The 26,313-nt window shown below is 41.5% G+C and overlaps 1 protein-coding gene across 2 annotated transcripts in view; it reads right to left on the bottom strand.

Moving 5' to 3' along the window:
• The window catches only part of EMILIN2 (elastin microfibril interfacer 2), a 37,563-nt gene extending 17,531 nt beyond the window's left edge, over positions 1-20,032 (bottom strand). Inside the window, exons 1-4 of one of the 2 annotated variants that reach the window (XM_037381423.1) lie at positions 19,830-20,032; positions 19,557-19,679; positions 6,588-6,763; positions 1,863-3,797 (exon numbers count right to left, since the gene is read on the bottom strand). In XM_037381423.1, coding sequence (XP_037237320.1) covers positions 1,863-3,797; positions 6,588-6,763; positions 19,557-19,679; positions 19,830-19,954 — 2,359 coding nt within the window. In that variant the 5' untranslated portion in view covers positions 19,955-20,032. Of the gene's footprint in view, positions 1-1,862; positions 3,798-6,565; positions 6,764-19,556; positions 19,680-19,829 lie in introns of those variants that run through there. The other variant, XM_037381424.1, reaches the window with a different exon arrangement.
• Positions 20,033-26,313: the final 6,281 nt, after the last annotated feature.

Below are 26,313 nucleotides of genomic sequence, written 5' to 3'. Positions count from 1 at the left end.
CCTGCACCCTAGGTCCAGCAGCAGTGTCCCTCCATAGGCACTTAACACGCAATGGTGGATGGAGAGCTCTGCCCTGAGACAGCATTGTTTTATGGAAACCAAGGCATGTTGAGGCTTTTTACTGCTTTGCAATATTGTAATAGAGGCTGATAAACGAAACTCATGAGGCTGCTTGAACACCTGCTTTAAATAGCAAAAGAAAGATTGCTCTTGGACCTTCCTCCAATGTCGGTCCCTAGTGCAAATTTGTTTTGGACAAGATGGATGAGAAACAGGATTACACAGATATATCATACTGCATTTTAAAGGGCACCGGGTCTGCTTCTGCAAGATCTAGGGGCAAAGGTCCTAACCTTTCTGAATTTAAGTCAAGATTTCACCAAAGGAATTATCTGAGAATTACCAACCCCTTCCATTCTCCTTCACTCCTTCCCTTAAAGGAAGAGAAATGTGGGGTTGGGTTTTTTTTTTATTTCACACAGGAGCTTCTCACCTCAGTAGGATTTTTGTGTCAAGTACTGCAGTACATTTGGTTTTAAATAGTTAAACACTCAGAAGAAAAACATTTATCACAGGCTTTCATGTCTCTGCCTCAGAGTGCAAAGGATATTCTTCCCTAAAGAAATTACTTTCAAACCCTTCATGAAGCACAACTTGTCCATTCAAGCAAGAGCACTCGGTCCTGCATGAAATTTCCCCCAACCACCATCAGCTGCAACAGCCCACAGGCTCTTCCCTCAGCACCTCTTCTGATTTAAGGCCAGTTACAGAAATCAGCCTCTTATTTATCTCATACGTGCACAGAATTAAAACCAGAAGCACCAACCAACTGAAGAGTGCAGTTTCAAAACAGCCTGCAATTCCTAGGTTTTTGTACCATGCTAACAGAAACAGGAACTTGGCTTCCCTCTGTAAACTCTGACTCAGAAAAACAACCTGTTGCTGAAATCTGGGGCAAGAACTGCAGAGGGAACAGAGTGGTATTTGGCAAGGTCTCTAACCTTCACGGCAAGGTTCACCAACGTATTGAGGTTATTACCATCTCACAGCACTTCGAGCCAAAGGGAACATGCCTCTGCTTCTCAGCCACTCTATTGCAAACTTTAAACCATCTGTGGAGGCAGATTTGAGCTAACACGTTGGACTACTAACAGAAGTGGCTGAGGTGTGAAAACCCTGCCAGCTGGGGTGTGCACCTATTGCCAACTACATTGTGGGAATGAAAACTTCTGGGAGAGCTATGAAGCAGAAGTCTTATATTGCCACACCAAGATGTGCCAGAGCTTGTTTGCAAAAGTCCTAAATCAAAGAGTTGGTGCTGAATTATAATCATTAACTTATGCTGAGAAAAAGACCTACAGGGAATCTTCCTTATCGTAAATTTGAATTCCTTTGACTTCGGTTTTCTCCACTTACTTGTCAATTTCCCCTGAGGAATCAAGAATAATCTCACACAACAAACCAAAAAAAAAATAATTAAAAAATCAAACCAAATCAACTGGAATAATACCCACAGATAATTATTACTTTAAACTCACTATCCAAAAATATTAGTTTTCCCACTCTCTTTATTCTGGCTGAAAGTAAACATGAAAGCATGAAAGATGACTTTTTCTTTTTTTTTTTTTCCTTTTGAGAATACTTTTAAAAGCACTCAAAGTCCTCTAAGAATTCTAAAGCAAAGAGCCAAAATTAAAGTCACTGTAGAAACAAAGTAGAAATCGCTTAATACTAATATTTTCCTTCCTTGTTTAGTACTAATATTTTCCTTTCTTGTTTAGTTCCTTTATAAATGATTCAGAAAAGAAAACCAGTTGAAAAACAAACAAAAAAGTATTAAAAAAAGCAAAAAAACCCCTTACTTGTGTCAGGCTGAGATTTCAGCATGCCTTCAATGTCTGCGGTGATTCTGGAGACCTGACTATAAAACTGCTGGACAGAATTCTTGAGGCCAGAAATATCAGTGGAATGAGATGACACAGTTCCATTAATTTCGTGGATGCAATTCCATAAGCTGCTCACATGCTTATTCAGGCCTTCTTTTATCTTTTGCAGGCTACCTGAAATGGAGTCCAGCTTGCCGCAAACTTTTTCAACACGTGAGACTCTGCTCTCAACATCTGAAACACCCTCCTGGATACCCTGAGTCTTTTCCTTGCACTTGCTAAGATCATCCAGGATATGATCATTCAATTGTTCTAGTCTCTCTTTCACTTCAACACAGCAACTATCACTAGAATGAGCAGTTTGATTTGCAAATGTCCTCTGCATTTGATCGATTTTTCGGAAGACACCTCGTTGTGTTTTTCTACAGGTAGAATTGACACCCAGAAGCTGCTCCTTGCAGCTACTCAAGCCATCTTGAAGATTTTTCATATCTTTATCCATGATATTTAGACTATACCGGAATACACGTACATCTCTCTGCATTTTCTGGATGTCACGTTGGTTACCCTTAATTAAGTTGAGTTTCTCATTAAGAGAACTATTTAGAGACTGCAGGAGAACAGAATTATTCTCTGTTTTCAAAAGCAAGTGATTGTATCTGTTGTTACAGTTTTCTAGTTCTTTCTGAAGGTCCTCTGTACCTTGTACTGCAGACTGACATTTCTGCCCACAGAGGTGTTCAAGCGACAGTACTTTGTTCTTCAGGAAATTCACCTCTGCTGTAAATTGCTCACTTGCAAACCCTGCGTCACTGGGCAAGATGGGCCCAGGATTAATATACATTCCATCTGGGTCTGTGGTATTGGCGATCTCTAAAATAGTGCCGCCTAGCCTATCTTCTAGTGCCCGCAGCTTTTGGTCAAACAAGTCTCTCAATTCGTCTACCTCAGCAGCTATAGCACCACGGAGAGTTTCCTCAACATAAAAGCAATGTTCTTCAGCATTTCGTTCTGTAACATTCATCCTCGCATCTAGCTCCTCCAACCTCTCACCAAACATGTCTTCTAGATCTGGAGTTGACAATCGACTGATTTCGTTATCTATTCGGACATTCAAGATCCTGTGTGCTTCCACAATTCTGTCAATCTTCTTATCTAAATCTTTTATCTGTTGGTCAAAGTCATTTCTCTCGCCCTCTTTGCAACAACTGGATTTGTTTGATGGAATCTGAGTTCGGAGAGTATTTATTTCTTTCCTCAGGTCATTCTCTTTTCCTCTTATAACATCAATTATTCCTAAACAGTTATTTTCATTGTCATCACACTGCTGCTGGATATCCTGTAGTTTATATTCACAGGAGTTCTTCAGATCTGCCATTTTCTTTTCAAATCCTTCCAGTATTTCCTGTCTAAGGGACTCAAATTTTGAGTCTATATACTCCTGATAAATATTGTCACTGGGCATTGTTACTGTAGGTCCTTGTGCTGCCTCCTGTAGTTGTTTTAATTGTCCTTCATAGCCTTTTACTTTTCCATTCAGTTCCTCCAGCTTGTCATTCCTCATCTTCAAGGCTTCTTTGACCTCAGCTAGCTCAGACTTTATGTCTTCCATTTCAAAATCAATAAAAGGGTCTTTTTGATCTTTATTGCTGAGGAGCCCAGGCAGATGAATAGTGTCTGTTTCACCACCAACTGCGTGATCAGGCTCTGGGCGGTCATAAAGGTTGTTCAGCCAAGTGACCAACATCTTACTAGCGTCTTCTTGGACAGTCAGCTTCAGGTTTTCATTCACACCTGCCACAGAGGACTGAAGTTCAAGCACTGATCGTGTAAGTCTAAACAATTCATCCTCAAGAAACTGCATTTTCTTCTCATATGGTGGAGGTTCTGGTACTTCTGTTGGTTCTGCATCTGTTTAATGGAAATAACAGACAGAGTCTGGATGTAAATACTCCCAGTGGTATCTGTTTTAATCAGCTGAGGCTAACTTCACTTTTCTTTAAAGCCAAATAACGATTTAAATTGCATAATGCTTGTTCCCTTTTCTATACTTATTTTCTAATTTGTTATTAAAATATTATCAAAACACTCCAAACTAAAAGTTTTAGCACTTTGACAAATTCCTGCCAAGATACAATGGCAATAAATCAATAAATTAGAAAGCAGAACCCCCCTTCTTGTTCAGCAATATATCTAAGCTGTATCGTATATCACAGACCATTATAGATCCATACACACCACAACACAATCACCTTAGAGCCACTGCATCTCCTGTAGCAATAATTTGGGAGGTGCTGCTCTGAATTCCCATTGAAAACTTAAGAGGCAGTAATTTATGTGCCTGAAGTGGGTTTGTGCTCCAGTATTTTGCTGCACTGGGGTCCAAATGCATATACTGGATGGGGTTCTGCAAGATATTTCAGTTATCACACTTGCTTCAAAAATAATTATTTGACACATATGTAAGTAGGAAATAAAAATGCGTATAAAAGCATAAACTTTACACAGCCAAAATCAAGTAAAAGACTTTTAGCCGCAATCTACTTTTTACCTAGTACAAATCACGTAATAAATCTGAAACCATCCTTCCAATATGTTTGTCATCGGCAGCACCTCATTTGCAGAGGCATGTGCAATACTGGATGTGCAGTTTCAAGCAAAATGTGTAACAATGGCAGAACATGCAGAAGAAAAAAAAGAAACATCAGATGTCACGGAAGTATAAACTGTAGAAAAAAAAGTCAAAGTAGTTTGTTATTTAGGCTAGAGGAGAGGAGAATGAAGAGTGATATTCTGGAAGATATCTGCAGACTGGTAGGGAACAAACTGTTTCCCACATCTGCTACTGATGGGACAGGCCAAGAAGAATGGGCTTCAACTGGAGCAAGTGCAGGTAAGGTGGGATAGCTGTACAGAAAGTGAAATGCCATAAGACATTGTCCACATAGGCAGCAGCATTTCTACCACTGGAGGCTGGACAGACATAGCTGATCCTACCTTATGGATGGGTAATGAGACCCTTTAAGATTCCTCTAGTCCTGTTTTCTGGGATTGCAGAACCACAGAATCATTTAACAAAGCAGTAGTAAGTCAAGATACTGAGTGTGATCCCAAATAATAACCTAATATTAATAAAACCTGCAGCTAGACTACCAATTGTTTAAGAAACATTTAACACCACTTTAATGTGTGGATCCACATGACCATATTCATTTGCATGCTAGCATACATCTTTGCCATTACGCACAGAGGTGTACACTCCATAAATACATCGTGTATAATCGTAATTCAGATTTTGCGTGATACCTTTTATGCAAAGCACAATCCAAAGACCTTTGCACAGTGAAGGTGTACTATTGCGGTCATAAAAAAAGCAAATGAGTTAAGAAGCAAAGGAAATATACTTCTTTAAATATGACAGAGAAGAGATACACAATTGTTAGCATTAGAATAACTTTCCAATGACAAGTGGTGTTAACCATTAAGTCTTCAGACAAAAGAACTTTAGCACTGGTTCCAAGCTATGCATGCTAGATATACAGTGGAGAGGAACACTGAGGTAGGGTCCGAAGGACATGCAGTTGGAATTTTTCTTAGTTTTAAACTGGATTTCAGCTTAAAGACATTACAAAGAAAGTAGGAAGTCAGAGATACAGTCTTCAAGACTGGCAGGGGGACAATTCCTTTAATAATAAAAAAGTATGCACACACAGAATATAGCTTTTACATACACACTGGTCTATTTTTGCACTGAATTACAGTTCTTTCAGGGTAAGAGCAGAAAGAAAATCTCTAGACGTAAGTAGTGCGCATGTGACTTAGAGATATCACTGTTTTATTATCGTCTTTTGGAAATAATATTTTAGGTGGGCTAACAAATTATTTTAAAAGCTTATTTTTAGAGGAGGTATATGATCTGTAAGACTGGTTTGAAACCATGTGTTCAGGACCAATCCATTCCACTATACAAAAAACACAAATGGAAATCTGACTAAGCACTATTCGTGACACTAATCTCCAATGAGGTTGGAAAAAGTCCTTCAGAAGGGAACATCTGTTTATCATTTTTTGTTAATGCAGGAAAGGTATAATACTGCAGTAACAGCATTCCTTCTTACTCTTTCAGAAGATCGCATCTTACACAAACAAACATAATTCACTCATTCATTAAGGTATTTTTTCAGAAATTGAGGCTTGTCATTCCCCTGCTCCTTAGTACTGAGGCAGGTGATCAAGAACATGAATCTGAAAAATCTGCACAAGCCCTTGAACAAACAAAACACTGTGAAACCACCAAGGAGCATGATATAACATTAAAATTAGTACCTGTTCCTTTTTTGTCTTAATAATAGTTCTTCTCAAATACATCTTTTTTTCCTGAACATTGAAGAAATGACAAAAAAAATCCTGAATTCGTACAAAAACCCCAATCTTAACACAAATATTTTCCTGAACCATGAGTAGCTAGTTAATGTTTACAGCCAGTGTTCTACAGCCACCCTTCCATTATTGTTCAGAAAATTCTCTATACCAGGACTGTTACTGACTAGCTATTATTTTCCCACCACACAGTATCTTCCATATGGTTTTTGTACCTGCCAGTAGTTGAGCTTAATAGAAACCATAACGGCTTTTATACTTAAAAGATGAAACAAGAAACCAGATGTGATCATGCATACCAAAATTCAAACAAAAAGTTACCCAAGCCTTTCTTCACAACAGCTTTCACTGGCGGTGTGGGACGACGAGCAGTGTTTGGGTTTTCTGCTGGGCCTTCTCTGCAGTCTTCCCCTTTGTACCCAGGACAACATCTCCATTCCAGCTCTGTTACTGTCTTATATGCAACTGTGTATCGAGGTCTGAAACTCATCCGGTATCTGCCAAAACAGAAAGCATTTTAAACAATCCATAATCTAATCTGTTATTTAGACTAAAGCTAAAATTAAAATGGGTTGTTTTAAATGAAAATCAATTACTTTCATCTATGACTAATTTTCTCCTTCAAACATCAAATGAAAAAATGCTTCTGGGTTTTAAAATTATCTACACTCACCACATTCATGTCAGGGAGAGCAAATATGGCCATAGGATAGGGGCTTTCATGTGTGAGCAGAGGGATACATGTTGTGGGAAGTGAAGGTTCAACTCATCAGACACTGGTGAAAGTTAACAGTGACCACAGTGTATTACCCTTTTTCCTCTAACTGCTTCTCATTGCAAACCCACCCACAGGGCTACTCTGGCCGCAACTATTCTGGACTTCAAAAAATGTTTCTGTCTGCTTTGTTCCACTTGTCTTTCCGCAGTCTACTTAAACCATTCCTCAGAATCTGTATGCACAGAGCAATAAAAGCTAGGAGGGATATTCCAGGGAAGGACAACATGCTGAAAGCATGAGTCAGATAAGGACATGAAAGAAGGAGTCAGATGAAACGCTACAACCAATAAAGGAATCAACTCTCCTACTTCACTAGTTAAGTTGAAGAGGGTCTTGCAGACAAACCTATGCACACATTATGTACATACAACCTTAAGTTTCCCCGATCAATCACTCAAAAGTTAATAAATGGCAAACTGATTCCGGTTGTGCAACTTTCTTTAACCACAGACTTCTTCCATACTTTCCTTCAGTACATGTACCGTGGGTTCTCAACTGCAGTCAGACACTCTGGTGTCCCACCAGATCACAAGCAGGGCTGCGCTATTTCATAAAAACTAAATCCATGTAAGGTACAGCTCATTTCAGGTTGAGAGATGAGGAAAGTAAGTAAAACAGGGATTTGCCACCTGAGCTCTATAAATTAGTATACTTGGAACACATGGAAACAAAAAAGTTACTCCAATTTCTCACATTATTCACTCTGAATAAAACTAGTATCATACTATTAACCTCCCTATGGTCTTTCCAGAACTTTTTTCTTAAAATTATTTCAAATTAGAACTCCAGTTTGCAACCATTAATGAACAACAGGCTCACTTTACAGCTGAGGTGTCCCTAAAAGAGTAAAACCAGCAGAATCAATACAGGACAGCGGCAAAGTACTCAACAGGAGCTCTGCAGCAGATTTCACTGATAGCCTGGCTGGGCTCATAGGGAGTATATTTTGGGGCAGAAAGAATACAGTACAGAATGGGCACCAGAAACAGCAATGTAATCACACAAAAATCAGTTACATTTCATTAATACACAAAATTGTATTGCCTTGTATTAATATGCAAAATTCCTTACTGTTTAAAAATAACCAGTAATCACCTACCAATAATGGAGTTAAACCTTACAGTGACTCTGAAAGTCTATTGAAAGTCACAGAGTAAGAGTTTAACTGTTACTCTTCAAAGCTTCTCTTGACATGTGTGCAAATAATTGCTGAATAATTCTGTATTTTTTTATTCAGCATCTTTCATCTTCAGAGACATAATTTTAATATAACATCCCACATCTGATAGCCATTTGCTGTCTCTCTTTGGCAAGCTGCTTAGCAAACTAGGGGACGAGGGTTTAAAATGTTAACTACTAACTACAAATTTGTTTCTTTTCCAACCATGTCCTTCCCAATTCTGCCACAATATATTCTAATTTTTGCAGTCGGGAAATACTGTGTTCTTTTGCATTATTACCTTACCTACTACTTCTCATTTAAGGGGAAAAAGTTACTATGACTAGCAATAATGTCATATTTTTTCGAACTATTTTGGGGTCAAAGAGTAGTTCATTCTAATAAGCCTCTGTATTCCCTTCTCCTGTGAATCTTCATAGGAAGGCAGGGGCAGGCTAGGCTGTAACTCTTATCAGCTGCCTGTAACCCCAGTGGTTTGCTGTGGCTGTCAGCTTTTCAGATTCTGACTTGGAGCACGCAAACTCACGAGTGGGTTTCCAATCCTTTTTTTACCTTTGCAACACCATATATGAAACAGCTGTAGACTGCACCCCAGCTCATCTTTTTGTTATAGTTTTCACTGAAACATCTGTTGAATCCTGTTTACAAATTTAAAGTACAGACATCCCCACAGTCAAGTGCTTTAAAAATTAAATAGAACAGTGCAGTGTAGAGGAAGTATGAACTGCATTGGGAAGGACAACATCCTGGCCACCCAGGAACTTCCTTTTCCTTCTCCCTTATCTAAAGTATTAAACCACATCTCACATAGGTAATTTGGGTTTGATTCCTTTTCTTCCAACTAGCTGCCAGAGTCAGAGAAGCAACAGGATTAGCTAGATGCTTTAGTGTTTTGAAGTGGTTTTGAGAGTCATTACAACTTCTCTCACAACCACCACATTACTGAAATGCAAACTTTGAACTTCCAGATCAATTTTCACATGCCGGAAATGATAGTACATACTTTTCTCTGATTTCTATAAACATTTAGCTGCTCCAAACTTTGTGTGTGTTCCTTTCTATACTTTCAGGGCCAAACTCCCTCCTGAAAATTACAGTATTTTGATTATCTTCAAACACCATTAAACTTCTCTATTTTCTCCCAACAAAGTTTTAAGAATATAGCTGAAACAAATCTTATAAAAGGAATAAGAACTACTTTTATGCAAATTGTGCACTACTTTGCTCAAATTATAGAATGAGGACTTTCTGCCTTTCCTATCATATTTTCCACAAGTTTTTCTTTGTATACTTCCTCTACATTCCAGCAACGTAGACACCTTCAGATGACTTCAACATTCAGACAAGTTGTAAGACACAACCAAATACACAAGAAGAATATAAATAAATCAAAAGAAATCAAGCTTAGTACTTTTTATATGGGCAAATGATGAAACTTTTCAAAACTCCATCTTAAAAGATAAGCAAGTTCAACGCTCACTTTTTTTTTACTTCATAGTTTTATGATCTTAATAGGCATTAAATGTTTTAATATGATTTAATAAAAAATTATTTGAAATGCAGAAGAATCCTCCCATTCTAAATTATAAACCATATATATATATATATGTATTTTATATAAACACTGTGTATCTAGAGTGTTACAGCAGCCTATTCCTTACAAATTCTTGCAAGTCTAAGAGCTCAAGCAAATACACAAATTGGATCTGTTTTGATTTCAGCTATGGCACATCAAATACAGATTAACCTGAATCCTAAACCACAATTCCCCTAGAGCAAAAATAAGCTAGAACCAAAATGCTTCAAAATCTGGATGTAGAACTGCTTCCATATTTTACATCTGGAACTATGGTAACAAGACAGCTATACTCACCGGTGGGTCAGAAATTAAATTGGGATCTACTTGCCAAGAACTATTGCTCCTTTATACTACCAGTCCAGCTGAATTAATCATACAGCTAGTCCCATTTGCTTCAGCAAGGCTAGTCACATAAGGCTGGGAAACAGGAACTTACACCAACACCTTTCTAATTTGAATCCAGTCACATAAAAGTTTCTTAAAAATCACAGTTTCATTGCTACAGCTTCTCTACCGATGACAAGATTCATACACAGTTGTGGAAGTCGCCCATGCAAGGAATGGTGTCACTGTGCCAGCACCATTCAGATGCGCTGATTAATGAGAGTCACCTCTCATTATCCAGCCCGAGAGAGATTCTCAGTGGTTCGACATTTTTTAAAGCCAGAACTTTGCTCACTCAGTGGATTTCAGTAGAGGAGATGGAGACTTCCAGGATTTTGCCAGGATATAGCAGTCTAACAGCACTGAACACAATTATGATCTTGGTTACAATTCTAACAAAACAAACTGCAACTTTCTGCTAGGGACCACGTCCTGAGAAAAAATTGTGATTCTATGTATTCTAATGACACAGGACTGGGGGCTACTAGAATATACAAATCAGACACATCTTTATTTACATTTGAAACATTCTGAATCCAATTGCTCACTCATAGTCACTGCAAACATGTAACATTCAAAGCACACAAAATGCACTCAGTGTAGCCAACATACAAAGTGGTGCTTCTCTATACAGATGGCTAGAGTTTCATGGTTAGACCATAACATGCCAGTTTCACACCTTGTATTTTGCAGGAGTGAATATTTGCACAGTTACCTAGTGAGGCATTTTGATCAAAAGGGTTCATAAAGTCTCTTAAAAGAAATGAGGCTCCACTTTAATGCCTGTATATGCCAGAATGTAATTAAAAAATAGTAAAACATTAGATCTTCCTCCAGCTGACTTAGATTTCTGCTATTCAAGTAAGTGTTAATAAACACAATTATTTTTACAAGTGCCTCAAAGATATTAAAAAAAAACATAATCTTATGTGGTTAAAAGTTACATACGATACACCAGCATTTACTGTACCTAGTCAACCCATCCTCTTCTGGATTTCCAGCCCAAGATCACGATCGTATCCTTTTGGTGAACTAAGCTAAACACTACAAATGAAATCATTCTTTTAGAAAGCATGAATAAAGGGTGACTTCAACAGTCTCTGATCTTTCCTTGCAACAGAGAAAATAAGAACAGCTGTTTTTTAGGAGTCTTTGCACAACAGGCTTACAATTACCAACACCTACTACCTTCACCATGAATTCAACATGCTGATCAAATGAGAAAACATTCAGAACACTGATACAAACACTGCTTTTAATATCTAAGTTTTTCAAAGCTGAAATAAAGCTGTAAAGTGTGGCAATAGCATTCAAATATTCCTCTTGAGAGAAAAGCATTTTCTTAGGAAAATGCTTAATTAAAAATACATGTTTGCTGCAAATGCTAGACATTCTGACTAGGGACCAAGCTGTAATTTTCTCATGGTGCTAAACCACAGAAGGAAGCAGTTAGCACTGATATTTCGAATGTCACCTAATAGTGATAAAACAAATTAGAAACATTTGGACAAAATTGGTGGGAAAACATATGGCTCAGTTCTGTAACTAGACACTAACATTCCACCTTTTGGGAAATGCAAGGAGATAAGTGCTACCACATCCTCACTGTGAGGAAGGGACTGCAGAATCAGCATATGTTTCTACATAAGCAGTGTATAAAATGTTTATTCTAAGCACAAAACTTCAAGGTTGGTCCAAAATTCTGTAGTCATTGGAATAGGTCCCATAACTTCAGCAGGCTGCAAATCACAGTCTTACTGAATAGAAGATAATGAATCTTCACTATTTAAGGCTTTTATTGAATGTAGATCCATTCTTTGTAAATTATATAGTCTGCTCTTACATGTCCCAGTCATCCAAATCTCCAACATATTGCAATGGGAATGCTGAAGTAGCACATAGACACTCCCCAAAAAATACTACTTAGAAGATACATTTAAATGCAATCATATTTTGACCAAGCATTTTTTATTCTGTATGCTGCAAAGGCTTCCGCTGAAAATACAGCAAAGTTGACCATTTATACTACACAGTTACTGAACTTGAACTAGTTGATTCCAAGTTTTCTGTTTCCCAAGAGTGCAAGCCTAATTACAACCCCTACACATGGTGGCAGAAATCCTAGTCCCAGTGAAATCACGGAGACTTTTAGTGATTGTAACAGTGAGTTTCAGCACACATGAATTTCAGGTGCCTGCTGTGTAGGTATGGACAGGCACTAGTTTTCTGTATTTCCATTATGGCCAACAGAAACATAGTCAACACAGCCAGTAGAGTTGAAACAAGGCTGCTTCTCATCCTAAAGTCATTATTTACATCTGATTACCTAAAGAGCATGATGGACACCACTAACTTGCATTTGAATCACCACTACTTCAGGTGCCTAAGCTCACATGCACTCCTCTGTATGGTAGACAACTAAAGTTAACGCAAGTGGAATCCCATCTCTGTGTTTTGTTCTTTAATAACTTTGCTACTACACAGCAGCATTGGTAGCTAGCTTGTGTTCCTGCCCACAGATGAGCTTAATTTGAGAAAAATATGTCTTTACTATAAGTTTATCCTTAAGGCATTTAGGGTAAGCAGTGAAAAGATGTTTTGACAGGAATAAATTAGCTTACAGAAGCCTAGGTGTTCAGTGAAAGCAAGCCATGAAGTCCGTAAGAAATCCCAATTATATGTTGCAGAAAAAATAATTTTAAAAGAATCTTAGTGAACCCCAAAATAGTTTTTTATTTTGATCTGGCATTATAGACACTAAGCTGCTTCTTATAGATGGACTTACAAAAGTCTCATCTTTCCACTGCTGTTCTTCCTTCAGTTGTCATTTTTGCTTTCCAAAGTTTATATAAAAAAAGGTCAGTGCATGTGTTTCCAGGTGCTGGGGTCTGGGGAATTACTTTTTCTTCAGAAAAAAATGCCGTTTTTACCCACAAGCCCAATGCCTGGCACAGGCACAGCCATGCCATTTGAAGTTCCCAAAAGGCCATGGTTAGGTCTATGTATAACATAATAATCAGGCCCTAATATATATTATGAAAACATCTGTTTAACTCTCTCAGCTGCCAAGGACTTTACTTTTAAAAAGCAGACCACTGAAAACCAGTAGAAAATGCTCAAAAAGTAAGTTTCGGGTTGAAAATTGTAATACTCTTGATGTTCATGAATCACCACTCCTGAAAGCTAGGTAGGCATCCTCTTCTTGTGAGCAGAGAAACCAAGACATAAAATGCATTTAAGTAACTTACAACCACAGTCTGTGGCAAGGCTCAAAGCAGAGCTTCATTCTTAGGATTTACAATCTTGCATTATCTTACATGGTTGCTTCCTTCCATTTTGCCACAAGATAAACCTATGCCAGTCAACCACATGCTGAAAGACCAACAGTACGCTACTAAACCCCTAAATACTTATTTTTATTATAAAAACTGCTAAAATAAAATGGGATAAGAGAACCCTGAAAATACAGTCCTTTCAAAAGGATGTAAAAAAAAATTTACATGTGGATCAGCAGTGTGATGTAGTCTAACAGGGATGGAACAGGAGCAACTTTGCCATGGGTTATGTGTTAACATGCTCACATACCTCTTCCAGCAGCAGGGACCAAGTTTCTCACCTTACACCGGTGGAAATGTCAAATGAGGATGCAGAGCGCTGCTATGGATACTGCTGCCTGAAAAACTGAGCTCCAGTAGTATCTCTTCTGCTTCTCTGCCTGTGAAATAAGCTTATTTCCAGGATCACTCCAAGAAAAAGCTACTGCTGACAGATTATTTGAAAACATACACAGACAAAATAGATATAACCAGTACTTTCACGAATCAAAGAGCTAACCTGTGGGATCAGCTAAGGACCCCAACTTTCAGAACAAAATGCAGCATTGTTTTGAGAGCTGATGCTTTTCAAGACACTAGGTCAAAAATGAACCAAAGGGGAGAGGAAAGATGAGATGTGAATGCAAAAAGGAAGTCAGATGGGAGTAATAATCTGCAATGTGTAAAAATGTCTAACAGTGCAAAATGTTCCTTTGTTATTTGGGTGACCTATGACAAAATAGGCCTTAAACTGGTAAGCAGCTCCCCAAAATTAACATTTGTTGTTTTGGCAACAGTTTGATGTTTAACAGAAGAGGCTCCAGACCTCCAGGTCACACATTCTCACACCAGAAAAGTATAAAACCTCTAATTATTTACATTAATGTGAACTAAGGAGAAGTTCGTTCAAGATTTTTTTGAATTACTGCAACAAGCTTGAACGATGTGTGAAATGAAAATTCCCTGTCCGGTTCACAGAGAAGTCAGACTCTGTTGCGTTCAGTGCGTGGAGGCAGAGATGCACAATTTCAAGTTAAGGGAGACAGCCAGGAAAGTTTACCACACCCAGCAGGGGCTCAAAGATTTTCAAACAAGCACTCCAGGAAACTGAAGCACGTTCTGAAGTTTTTTAAGTTTCCTTACTGTTTTCAATGCACAACCCCTTAGGCTAACCTCCCTATGCAGTCAGCTAGCTGGAGCCTGTACAAAGAAATTCTGCTTCATACAAAATACACTAAGTAGGGAAAAAAAAAATAATCCAAAAGACCTTTCTAGATATTTAGAGGGGAAACATTAACAGCCCTTGCTTTTTCTTCAAGTTCTTGTGCATCCTGAAAGTTTTTCTTATGAGATCTGCATTGCTAGAAGGCAATGGCAAACAGGCTCTGATCTGTACTAACTTGTAAATCTTAGGTTTGATCCTGCCTGGTGCTGAGCAGCCTGGCACTGGTCTGTATGCTTAATTTCTAGCAACTGAACTGTCTCACCGAAAAATACATTGGGACTGTTGAAGGGTTGAAAACTACATGTGGATTTCCTACATGTTCCTAGACTGGGGCTGACATGCTCCACTCAGGTTGTTCTGGGGTTGCCAGAAAATGGTGAATCAATAAGGCCATTTAACTTGAACTGGGAGTCTGATTTGCTAGTTTTCGCTACTACAATTTCCACTTTTACTCAATATTATTTTATTAATAAACACCGGATACTGCTTATTGAAAATGGTGTGTTACTCATACATATAGTCATCTAGCCTGACAGTTATGACTGCAGAAAACTAGCAGTACCAGTCTCTAAATAGTTATTTCAGTCTTTTGCCTCAAATCTTCCTGTTGGCAATGAATAAAGCTGTCATTAATTTGGCAGTGGGCTTATTTACGTTCATTTGAAAGTATTAAATGACAAGAAGTTGGAAAATGTTGCTCAATGAGATATTTGGAAAGGCTTGCTAATTTAGCTATTCATTCATTCATCATTTACTTGTCCATTTCCTAAGTATGCGCAACCTAGTGAAATAATGAGTTTGCTTATTATACATTTCTCATTAGTGTTAAGATGAGAAGCTCATATTAAATTATGAAACTAGTCCCCACAAGCTATGGACAGGTGACCTGACTCATTACACAGTTGAGCACACAAATATATTTATTCACATGAGCAGAATTAATGGGGGCTGATACTTGAAAAAGGAGATCTGATAAAACATCCTTTCTTCAAGTCCCTGAGCAAACTGATCTAACTTTGAAGCTGGGGCTGCTGTTTGCTGTGTGCTATGCGGGGATTACATGACCTTCAGAGGTTCTTCCCAATCTGATTTATTTTCTATTTGATTTACTACCTCGTATGCGTAAGTCCCATTTGCAGTTCTGTAGCAAAGATGGAAACCCAGAAAACGTTCCTCTGCTTCAGTTCACTTCAAACTTTAATATTAAAATCTTATTAGTGAAAGCAACTTTGCCTAAAAATAGTGGGTCATAAATTGGAGCACCTCTGGTACAGCCAGGTGATCCAACATACTCTACAGCACAAGAGGCAAACAAACAACTGGTGTAACATCCTACCATGAAGCCACAACATTGACCAGAGGATGTCAAAGAGAAGTCACAACCCTAAAGTGTGTATGATCTAGCCAGAAGGGCAACATATTTTTCTTTTAGAATCAGACAATGCTATTAGTTACAAATTGCTAATTAAGTTACTAAACCATTCATAAGAAAGCTAGGAAAGGAAATTCACAACACAGTAAGTGGGGAGGGGTGAGTTATTTATGAAGTAATATTAAATTTCAAAACATACAAGTTCTTTTTAGTGGGTAAAAACACTAATACTTTTCTATAAGTATCTTCCAGTCCAGTGACCCACAAATAACAAAAGTTCCACCCTCCTTTGCTAGTCACAGTTTTAAGAAAAATCAGTCAGAAGTCTCCATACTTCAAAGAGAACATACTTCAAAGGGCCCTTCTGATTTTTCTTCCTACTCCCTCTTTTCCTATCTCTTAAGCAGCCACACTTCAACTCACATTTATCCTTGACACCTTAATCAGCCAAGCATCCACTAACGGTGAAGTGAGGAAATGCACTATCGAGCCCAAATACCTATAGAACAGTTAAACAGTGAAGTGTAGTAATTTCCCAAATTTCAACTTAACATTTCAGGAAAAAAAACCCTGTAGCCAAACTGAAAATACAGTTAACACTCCTGGAAGTGCAGTCATTCCAACAGTAGGCTCTTTCAGACAAATTATATTTTAATGGGCCTAAAGGGTAGATAAAAAGGGTTCATGTATGCATATAATTTTTAGGCATAATCACCAGAGCTTTCTATTTCTAAAAAAAAAAATTAAAAAAATAAAATCAGTGCTGACTGCAATCCATATCTGCAATACACTGTCTTGTATGTGAAGAACACAGGGAATTCAGGAGCACACTGTGTTTAAACCAGTGAAACACTCCCAAATAAAATGCAGTGAGCCTTTTAATATAAGAAATTGTTATGCATAACCTAGCCTACATAAACACTATAAGGGCTCTTTAAACCTCATCTTAACCTAATTTAAATCAACAGTAAATCCACTGACTGATTAAAAAAAGCCTTAATAGTACTTAAGTACTAATAAACCCCATACATCTATGACACAGTTAACAAACTCTTCATTTGATTTGGATCTCACTGCCCTCACTGTCTGCAGCAGAACGAGCTTTTAGATGAACCATGGGTATCAAAAGAAGACTACACAGGGACTGTAGTTTATTCCAATGAATATCTGCTATTTAGTTCATTTTTAACTTCTCTACGTAAGTGCATAAAGGAAAAAAGAGAATAATTTCAGAAAAGTCCTCACAGCCATTTCTTTGTTGCTTTTATAGCTCCTTCCTGTGCTATTTTTGTCAACATTAGCTAACAAACGTATATAAACACATTTTTGTTATTCAGACCACTACTCCTACTGAATTAAACAATACCTTTCACAGGAATGAAGTTATGGGTTTGCAGGATTTGGAAAGTGTATTTCCAACGCTCTGGCTTAGTTCCTTTCTTACTATGCCACTGAGAGAATGTGTATATGAGCAACAGACAGAAAAATAAGAGTCACAGCCTCCAAACAGAGAGCTTTGAAAACAATAAAATAAAAAGACTTTAATATTCCAGCTGCTTTCAGTGTTAAATCAGCTGGTGCTGTGAAAGGTACTTAAAATATTTTATGTTAAGAATAAGGAATTATTTTGCAGTTGCCATTACCCTTATGAAGAACATAACAGTGATGCTCACTGAAGAAAGCCAAATTGAGGAAACAAAGGCTTGTAAATATCTAATTCCATTCTCAAAAGAACAAAAAAACCCCATGAGATTGGCCACAGCGGGCGAGACCAAATGTCTGATTAGCCCCATATTTTCTCTCTGACAGCAGCAAACTCCAGATGTTTAGAAGCACAAGGACAGACTATGCCGTTTCACAGAACTAGAGAGAGTAATCTGGAAGAGATGGGACTTCTCGAGGTCGTCCAGTCCAGCCCCATGCTCAAGCTGGGCTTCCCCTTCTAACTCCTGCCAAAGATCTCACCTGTTCAAGCAGTCCTTGGTTCAGGAATTTCCTGAGCTACAAGCAATGCCTTTGCACTTTCTTCATTATCTACTAGCAAACAGTCCAAGAAAATCCCAATTTACCACCCCTGAAATTCCTTATCTTAATGCTTGGTGATTTATGTGTTCAAAGAGCTCAGTTTCAGCTCACTCCTCTGTAGCTCCACTACTGAGACTTGGCATGACAGAGGGCACACCCCATTACACAGCCCATAAGCTCAGCCAGAAGTCCAAAATGGCCAGTTCGACACTCAGAAGAGAAACAAGGGAAATTACACAAGACAATGTTACTCAGCTGTCTGCTGCCTTTGTTATTTCCCTCAAATCCCAGTGTTTATATATTCCAGTAGAGAAAAGCTGGTTTTTCAACAAAAATAACGACCCAAATAAACAGAAAACGGTGTACTTGAATGCCAAACGCCCAACACCTATTGTTGCAGGCCCCGGGGCAGCAGCAGCATCAACGTCCACAGTCTTATCTCGGTAGCACCCAGGATCTATCAGTATCAGTCTCATCCTCACTGTTTCATGTCAAAATAAAAACTCGTTATTCTTTGTTGCAAAAGAATCCTCACCATCATCTCAGCCCAACTCTGATACCAATCCCATGAAAATCCGTGGGCGTCCTTCCACTGACTTCTGGGCATGCTGGAGTGCTTATCACCTACAGCTTTCAAACAGAAGTGTGTATTACTGCTCTTCGAGTGGGAAACTGAGGAAAGGGGATTTACTTGAGATTAGCCAGAACGTAAGTGAGATACAGCTGTTCCCCGATTCCTGCTGTACCTGCAGGCTCACACGGCCTTGCTACAGCACACCTGGTCACTCTACAGACGACCCAGTGGTCACACTCAACAACATGAAGCCTAAAACCGAACAAGTAACTTTGTATTACCTCCTGTAAAAATCTCTGCCCTGGCCGCTCTTCTTGCTGGACAACTGACAAGGACACACATTGTAAATGTACTGGCTCATGTTCCTGGCTCTCCCTTGCCGTTACGCACCAATTCAGCAAGACAGAGCAACTACAAAACTGATTTTAATCGCCGCCGTATCCTGGCAAACCCGGAGCAGGGTGCGTAGGTGTGCTCCTAGCAGGTGCTGGCATTCCCACCGCCCTGGAGGGCGGCCTGGGCGCTCGCTGCCCCCCGGCAAGCCCCCCGCCGCGGGGTGACGAGGTGTGCCGGCCCAGCTCCCCTTCCAGCTGTGCGCAGCGGACTGGCTGTACGGACCGGCAACGCACTCAATCTGGCTCCAATTAGCTCCGGCAGCCTTAACGTCTGCACCAAGAGCGTGCTTTGTTCGGGGCGTGCTGCGGCGCAGAAGGCGGTGCGAGTCCCCCCCGCCCCAGCCCTGCGCTCGTTGGGGTGCCGGAGCGGCCCGAGCGCAGCGGCTGCGATCGCTTCCCCGCTGGGGCTTGGCGGTGGGTGGCCAAGCGCTCTCCTTCCCGAGGTCGCCTCCTCGGCTACTTACACCGGGGTGGGCTGGCAGGGGAACTGGTTCCAGGCGCACTTGTACTGGGCCTGGACGTAGCTCTCCGTCCCGTCCAGCACCGAGCAGCTCACGTTCCTGTTCACTATGTAGGCGCACCAGTTCCTGGGGGGGAAGACAACGGCCGTCAGGGACGGGTGGCGGCACGAGGGAGCCCACACGCCGCCCCAGCGCCCCCGGCTGCCCAGCCCGCCCCGGCTTGCCCCGCCGCCGGCAGCGGCTCCCGCAGCGCCCTCCGGGGCGGGCGGTACTCACTTGCTGCGGGAGCCCGGTCGGGTGTACCGCAGGTGCGGCGTGGCGTGGCTGAGACCGGCGCCCAGGGCGAGGAGGAGCGGCAGCGCCCAGCCCGAGGGCGCGGCGTGCCCCGGGCACAGCTCCATGGGGCGACGGGCAGCGGCGGCGGCCGAGCGGGAGGGCCGGTGCCTCTCGGCGGGCTCCCTCCGTCCGTCTGTCCTCCGTCCGTCCCGCCCGCCCTCGCCCGCTCCCCGCTCCCTCACTGACGCAAATCCCCCCCACCCCGTTTCCGCCCTCCACGGAGGCTCCGCACCCCCCCCGGCCGAGGCGCCGCTCCCCTCCACCCCCGCCCGGCCAGCCCCGGCCCCGGCCCCGGCCCCGGCCCCGCTCGCTGGCGGCCCCCGCCCCGCCCCAGCCCCCCGGCCGAGGAGGAGCGGAGCGGCGGGGCGGGCAGGCGGAGGGGCAGCCGCCGGTCGCACATGGCGCCTGGACCCCCGAGGGCAGCCCCCGCTCTCCGTCCCTTGCCCGAGCTGTCCGGCGGCCGCCCCGGGCCTGTTTGTCCCACTGGAATGGTGCTGGTGGCGGGAGCAGGCTGGGCCCCGGGGGGGAGCGGGGCAGGCGGCGGCCCCAGAGCCGCGGGTTCCCCTTTGCGGTGGTGCCGGCGCAGGCCCGCTGGCCGCCGGCTGTGTGTGAGGGAGGGTTGGTGGGCTTGCTGCCGTGTGGTGGCCCTGTGGCCCCGCTCGACACCGCTTGACGTGGCCGGAGTTCTCTTGTGTAGTCCAACGGCTCATTCCGACCCTTGGGCCTGGGAGGGCTGCTGGCGGCTACCGCTGGGAGTGTTGCAGGGGAGGCCATTAGTCATGAGGAGAAACGTTCCCTGGGCAGGGAGAGCAATGGGTGTTCGGGCTCACTGGGGTGTTAAAACGTAACTCGAGCACCTTGGCTGGGTGACCTGTCCGCATGAGGCTGGCTGTGATTCGTCCCACCGTGGCCTGGCCCACAAGGAGCCCCCTCTGTCCTCCCCAGCTCCAGCTCTTTTGAAGCATTTGCTTTGGATCAGCCAAAGCCGAACAAGGTGTCAAGGCTGGGCCGGGGCAGGCTGCTCGCACCAGAGGGAAGGAAGGGAAGGGAGAATGTGATGCTTGGGTGGAGAAGGTTGGGTGGGAGCTTTGGGAGCAGTGCCTGCTGCTGAGCCTGACAAGTCCCAGCCCTGCCCAGGCACTCCCAGGACTCTTACAGCCACAGCAGCCGCTCAGGCTTTCCAGGTCTCTCATGCAGACAAAGCCGGCAGCAGGGACAGGCCCTTTCTGCGCTGTGGGCAGCAGCCTGCCCCAGCCGAACCGGGACCTCGTTGTCTGCTGAAACAGGAGGGCTTCTCATCTGCCAGTTTCACCCAACAACTTCCCTCAGCCTCTGAGTCTGACAGGGAAGTAAGCTTTAAATGCTGAGGTCAAAATTACGCTTTTAAACAGCTTTTTTGGTAATTGTTTCACTGGAAGTGCACACGAAAGCTTTCTGCCCCCAAGAGAAATGTGTCCCATTACAGATGCATAGGAACACTCTGCTGGTGCTAAGTAGCAATGGGAAAATATGAGATTATTACTGTCGTTTCAAATTGTCCTGTTTCACTTGAAAAAATGGCACTGTCCTAATGCTCTGCAGCTGCTTTGGAAAGGGTAGCACCTCAGTGTTGAAGAAATTATGCTTCAGGCAAAGGTTAAACAATTTGCTGTGCCACTGTTTACATTTGCAACAGCATGCCCTTTCAGGTGTCACTGTTTGTGCCAGCAGAAACTATTTGGAGTTTCTCCAGCCTGAAGAAAGCAAGAATACAGTTCAGTCCCTAAAAAGCAATGAAGAAGGCTCTTTCTTCCTTTTTCCCTTCCTCATCCAGTCAAGGAGCTCCCAAAGTTGGTCCTTTTCCAAAAGCGATGAGCTACATGGAAGAGCTGTGTGTTATCCCACAAAGGGAAAATAATTAAATAATGAAAGACTGAGGTCATGCCCATCTTGAGAATGACTGCACGGTACAAAAATTAGTAGGCTGATTTAAACAAAATTAGCATGAAGAAATAGTATGTTTCCGTACACAAACCACTGAGCTTATAAAATATAAGCTCAATGTTTTGCGTATGGAAACATACCGTGAAGTGAAATAAACTAGATGTTACCTGAATTGCCATGAGGGCACCCTTCTAACCTGTGAACTGCAGACTCAGTTGCAGGATCAAACATAACATGGGGCACTTACAGCCTTTGCTTACCCCATGGATATGGCAGATAATGAGTCAGAAGGTGCCTGTAACTTCAGGACTCTGTGAATGTTCACTCAAGAACTGTGCAAGGAAGTCTCTTTCTTGATTTCTGATATAGAGGAGTTGTCCCTTTATTGTCTGGATCAACTGCTTTGTAAATATTATGAAACAGGACTTCGATAGTATTTGCTGCCATTTCTTTATAAGGATATGTGAGACTTTTTCCACTGCAAAGCACAATGTATTTTTGAGTTTGTTTCATTTAAAATAAACCATAACAATGAAAAACAAAATCCTGCAGGATCATTTGCTTCTCCTTGCTGAAACCAGAGCTCTGTGGGAACTTTAATCCAAGTGCTGTTGCAGAGAGTGAAGTTTTATGCATGGCTGAGTGATGGCTCAGTAAGGAGTAACAGCAGAGGATGACTTGTGCTGAGCAGTATTGAGCTGAAGAGAAATGGATGAATTTGGGCAGAAGCATACTGTTGACCTCAGCTCCTCTAATATTCACACTGGGCCTATGATATCAGCTGATTCAACAACAACCAGTACAGAAACTGGGCTTTGCCAGGAGAATCTTTAGCTCAGGTGCACACTGAACACGTGGTCCCAGCTCCATGGCTGCATTTTTTCTAAGGGTGTAACTAGTTTTATTTCAGAGTCTAAGTATGAAGGTTAATAGTGCTCTCAAGGAGACAGCAGTGCTCACACTTTATTTTTCTGTGCTGTATCCCTTCATCTCTAAAATTCACAGAAATCCCAAGTCAGATGATTCTTACAGTACATGGAAAGCATCCCTCCACCCCTCCCTCCAAATGGAGCGTGTAGTCTGTGAATGCACTGAGGAGGGCTTCGGGTACCGGCAAGGTCAGTACACATGTTCTTGGGAGACGGAGATCACAGGCGTGTGTCCATAAATCCTTTTAAATTGTTGTAAAGTTCTTGTTTCTTTACTAAGCAGTCAGACTGCGTGTCCAGCACCAAGATCAACAACACTTCCATGCTTCAGAACAGGATGATGATGGGGAAGCAGCTAGGGCCACATGTAAGGGTCTGCCAGAGACAGAAAGGTCCACAGAGCAGGTGGGCAGGATAAACAGCAAAAACATTATCAGAGTATTTACTGCAGAGCTCCAAAAGAGAAATGTGTCTTAATGGTGTGGTGCATGGAGAGGAAACGGTGTTCCCCCTGCAGTTTACCTCTCTCATGTGTCAGCTCTTTCTGTGGATTTCAGCAACAAATTGCTTCGTGAATTCTGTGTTCCTTTTCTTCAGGTTCACTGCCTCAAAGAATTGCCAAAATGACCTGAGGTGACTGGGTTTTAGAAAGGCATTTGTACTCCCTTGACGCTCCTCTTTAATAAAAAACTCTCCAGAAATACTGTCTGTGGCACAAAAGGTCTTTCAGATACTTCTCACCTGGCCACCAGAGGCAAGAAGCCAGGCTACATCTGTGTATAGTCTGGCTTTCTTCGGTGCTCTATTAACTCCATCCATGAGTCAAAGCAGGTCACAGTGTCCCTCTGGGAAGATGAAACTGGTATTAGGGAACAAAGAAAAGTGTGAAAAGAAGCTGTAGGAAACTCCAAGCTAATAGAGGAAGGCTTTGATTGAGGTGTATGATGCATGCTGGTTTGGATATACCAGTAAAAGTATTCCATGGGGAAAGAGGAGTTTGAATACTGTTTTGCAGAGATGTGATACAGCCCTGTCCCGTTCATTTGGCCTGGTGTATATGTCACCACAGAGTAATCTTAATATTAACATTAACATTTCTAAGTTGAGTCTAGGATTGGTGTCCTCCAACTTCTGCCCTATCAGATAAGATCATGAGCTTTTTTTGCAATATAATTTCAAAAATTATTCCCCACTGCAAGAGTCAGGTTTCAATTTTGAAATGTTTATGTGTAATCACCTCACTAAGGTCAGCCAGAGACATACTTAGCTGTGAATGTTTAAAGAAAATTAATGACTGAATGAAAAGTAAATAAGAGATGCTAATAAAATTACTATTTATAAACATGTAACCTTAAAGAGAAGAATACAAGCCCTAGTCAGAGGTGAATAAATAAACAAAAGAGAGGAGGGAGAACAGAAGATTTTGGTTTTCTTTTTACTGAAGAGCCACCTTGGAGGGCCTTAACAGTTACACAACTTTAACGATTTCATTAATTCCACAAAAAAGGTCTGTAGTGGAGATCCACTCTAGAAGCTTTGGACTGAGCACAGAAATAGCCCATGTGGTCCTGACCAATGCTTAGGCCACATCTTCACCTACTTGATGTATTTGCCTATCTGGGCACTGATGGTGTGGTGTTGTATGAGCTCCGTGGAACAGGCTTGGGGGTGTTCCAGTGCATGGGTGGGCAACCTCACAGCTCCAGCCTTTCTTCCTTGGTGTTATTTCCGTTTTCAGGGAAAACATTTGTGCTAAGTTGAATTATTTAAACAGAAAACCAAATCAGTGTATTACAAACAGCCCAAGCACTGCCCAGTTGTGGCATGCATTAAATGTTTGTATTCAAAAGGATGCTCTTTATTGTCATAGTTATGGGTTTGGCTGGAGAACAAAATAAACAAAGTTAGTCCCTGGGAACAGCTATCTGAACAAAATCTGCTCAAGGCTTCAAGGCAGGACAGACGAGATCAATATACATTATTCTCTACCAGAAAGAATGATCTGCCTGAGCACTGGAACATCATAAACTGCAAGTATGCCACACTTGTGGAACATCCTATCTACTTTGTACTAAATAGTCATGACAGTCAAAAAAATAGTTATTAAGATCTACATGGCTTCCATAAGAAAGGTGACTGCTCTCTCATATTACTATATACATACAGTAGGACAAAGTCGGTTCATACAAAGCTATGTCTGCTACCTGTGAACAGACCCTTCAAAAAAAATGCAGGCAAATTGCTGAAACGTAATTAAAGACTAAGTCTGAATTTGTATGCATTGTTTACTTTTACTGTAAAGAGTTTCTTCCAGTCTTGGTTGTTATGAAATCAAGAGTTGCCATTGGTTTTGATATCTCACCTCTGATGGTAGCGCAATAGCTCAGAACAAAGAATAAAACTGAGGGCATTAATTACTGTGCAGTCCTTATCTCCAATACAGGGCAGCTTCCAGAGTTTCATGGCGCACACTGCCCTTCCGAATGTGCCTCTCTCTGAATGTGTCAGATTTCAGCTTTCATGATTTTGTAGAGATGAGCTGGAAAGGAAAGAAAGGGAGTGGCACATGACTTTACAGTGTTTGGGACAAAACTGTCAACAGAATTTTAAACAATTCCATTGTTCCTGATAGAAAATTACATGATTCTGAAGGTTTAATTCCTTGTTCATCAGTTTATCCAGTCTCTTGCTGAAGTTCCTGGTGTTTTAACTAAGCAAGACAGTAAAGGAAGTTTGACCACGTAACCACATGGTTAGCCACAACAGGTGTGTGTTTTTCCTTGGAAAAAGTAACTCCTGGCCTACTTATTTCCAAATTTAAAAAAATGACTGCTAGTTTTAAGGAAGCCTTCTGTAAATTTCTTCTAATTCTTATCTATTTCGCATTCAAAAGCAAGGTTAAATTCTGTTTAACTTTCACACTGTAAAGAAAATGTAGGGTTCTTAAGGAAATGTTGTGCTTCAAAGTGAGCTATCCAAACACAAAAATGCCAGGAATATTTTAAATAAGACCTCATTAGGTAAAGACCATGGCCGCAAATATTTCATGACTCTCTGCAGTCACACCATGTTTTAGGAAGAGGATTTGTATCGGCTAGTTCATTTTTCTGATTCAGCCATTTGGACCCTGAGTAAATTCCTTCAGCTTCTCTAGTTTCTCCTGGTTTCTCCCTGGTAGAAGGTACTGATCATTTTTGGTCCTGTAAATGCTCATGAAGGTTACAGCAGCTTGAAGGTGCAACAAACCAAATAAAAGACAAGAACAAAACCAAAACCTCTTCTTTCACCTGCCTTCTCCATTTTTATATTCTCGCTGGATGATGATGGTATGTGGCTGTCTTTCATCTCAAAAACTACAACTGAAAACACATGATTGCGGTTTCTGATGAGCAAAGCAGATGACAGCCCCAGGCTCCGGTGCCTGCAGCCAGTGAGACTGCTAACCAGAAATGCAAAACTATGGGGAGGAAGGTGGCAGGAGAGTCCCTTTCAGCAGAACACTGTCTTCACCCTTCCCCAGTGCTCTTTTCTCCCCTGCTCAGTCCCCAAAGTGCTTTTGTGTGGAAGGACAT

Source organism: Falco rusticolus, chromosome 3 (genome assembly GCF_015220075.1).
Source record: "Falco rusticolus isolate bFalRus1 chromosome 3, bFalRus1.pri, whole genome shotgun sequence".
NCBI lineage: Eukaryota > Metazoa > Chordata > Aves > Falconiformes > Falconidae > Falco > Falco rusticolus.
The sequence above is the reverse complement of the archived record's forward strand: the minus strand, read 5'-3'. Positions and strand labels throughout refer to the sequence as shown.